The 393-nt window shown below is 74.8% G+C and overlaps 1 protein-coding gene across 1 annotated transcript in view; it reads right to left on the bottom strand.

Annotated features, from left to right (window-relative positions):
* ANGPTL4 (angiopoietin like 4) overlaps positions 1-230 on the bottom strand; it is a gene marked incomplete at its 5' end in the record, with an annotated part of 6,691 nt that extends 6,461 nt beyond the window's left edge. Inside the window, 1 exon segment of the mRNA XM_027776345.1 lies at positions 1-230. Coding sequence (XP_027632146.1) covers positions 1-230 — 230 coding nt within the window.
* Between the last annotated feature and the right edge of the window lie 163 nt (positions 231-393).

Here is a 393-nt window from a genome sequence, read left to right as displayed (position 1 = left end):
CCTCCCCGCTGGCGACCGCGCGCGCGGGGGCTTGCGGAGGCGCAGCGGATCCTCCCGGCACCTGGCAGGCGGCCCCGCACGCGCCCAAGCGGCGCTCCAGGGCGCCCAGCTGCCCGCGGGTGTGCTCCACGTGTTCGCGCAGCCCGTGGCCCAGCTGAAGCAGCCCGTGCGCCAGGACGTTCATCTCGTCCCAGGACGCGAAGCGCTGCGGATCCGGCGGCGCAGGGCGGGCCCGGCTGGGCGCCAAAACGCGGGGTCTCGGAAACGCGGGAGCTGGAGATTCGAGGGCTGGAGACGCAAGGAGCCTGGGCGGAGGCTCGCACCGATGCAGAAGACACTGGAGACGGCTGGGGGTCAATAACAGGCCTGCACCGCCCCGCGGGGCCCGGGAGG

The sequence above is a fragment of the Tupaia chinensis genome, unplaced genomic scaffold (assembly GCF_000334495.1).
Source record: "Tupaia chinensis unplaced genomic scaffold, TupChi_1.0 Scaffold000668_1, whole genome shotgun sequence".
NCBI classification, from domain to species: Eukaryota; Metazoa; Chordata; class Mammalia; order Scandentia; family Tupaiidae; genus Tupaia; species Tupaia belangeri.
The sequence above is the reverse complement of the archived record's forward strand: the minus strand, read 5'-3'. Positions and strand labels throughout refer to the sequence as shown.